Genomic DNA, 745 nt, shown 5'->3' with positions numbered 1-745 from the left:
GCAAAACTTTCAGTAAAGATAGCCAAAGTTAAAATAGATGTTTGTGTACTAATTGCTCGCATACAGTAATTATCTGAGGGTTGTGTGAATAGAAACCGCCTTTTTATGAAACAGTTTATTGAGAATATCTTGATCATATTCGTATTATCAAAGCTTCAATCACTTGCCAAACCCATACACATAAGCACCAGCGAAGCCGCCTCGGTGGCCCAGATATCTGCCTCCAGAGCCTGTGTGGGGCAGCCTTCGTCCGAGGTTGAAGTGGCTGGTCCCTCTGGCGCTGCTGTAAGTCCCATAATTCCCCCCATGGTGCCCCCCTCGGTGTCCGCTTCCGTAACTACCATAGCCTCCTCCGTAGCCTCCATAGCCGCCGCCATAACCTCCATACCCACCGTAACCGTAGCCTCCTCCGTACCCCCCTCCGTAGCCTCTTCCGTAGCCTCCTCCGTAGATCCCGAGAGCGCCTCCGTGGAAGCCTCCGACTCCACGGACGTGGCTTGCAAAGGGCCCAAACCTCCCAGGGCCGCTTGCGTACCCTCCGCCGTGGCTGGCGTGGCTCAGTGCGTGCCCCCCGATGACGCCGCCATGCCCGCCTTCAGCTCGGGCACATGCCGCTAGGACAACTACCCACATAATCTTTACTGTGAACATCTGTAGGAAGGAATTATTGCCATTCAATTCTATCTTCAAAATGTGTGGATAGATGGATGTAGAAAATAACAAATGCAAACAAATAGATCGATAA

The 745-nt window shown here is 51.9% G+C and overlaps 1 protein-coding gene across 1 annotated transcript in view; it reads right to left on the bottom strand.

Annotated features, from left to right (window-relative positions):
- Positions 1-151: 151 nt before the first annotated feature.
- Positions 152-745, bottom strand: part of LOC119590982 (keratin-associated protein 6-2-like) — an 808-nt gene continuing 214 nt past the window's right edge. Inside the window, exon 2 of the mRNA XM_037939714.1 lies at positions 152-651. Coding sequence (XP_037795642.1) covers positions 160-651 — 492 coding nt within the window. The 3' untranslated portion in view covers positions 152-159. The remainder of the gene's footprint in view (positions 652-745) is intronic.

This window comes from Penaeus monodon, chromosome 28 (genome assembly GCF_015228065.2).
Source record: "Penaeus monodon isolate SGIC_2016 chromosome 28, NSTDA_Pmon_1, whole genome shotgun sequence".
Lineage (NCBI taxonomy): Eukaryota > Metazoa > Arthropoda > Malacostraca > Decapoda > Penaeidae > Penaeus > Penaeus monodon.
This window is presented reverse-complemented; position numbering and strand designations above follow the sequence as displayed.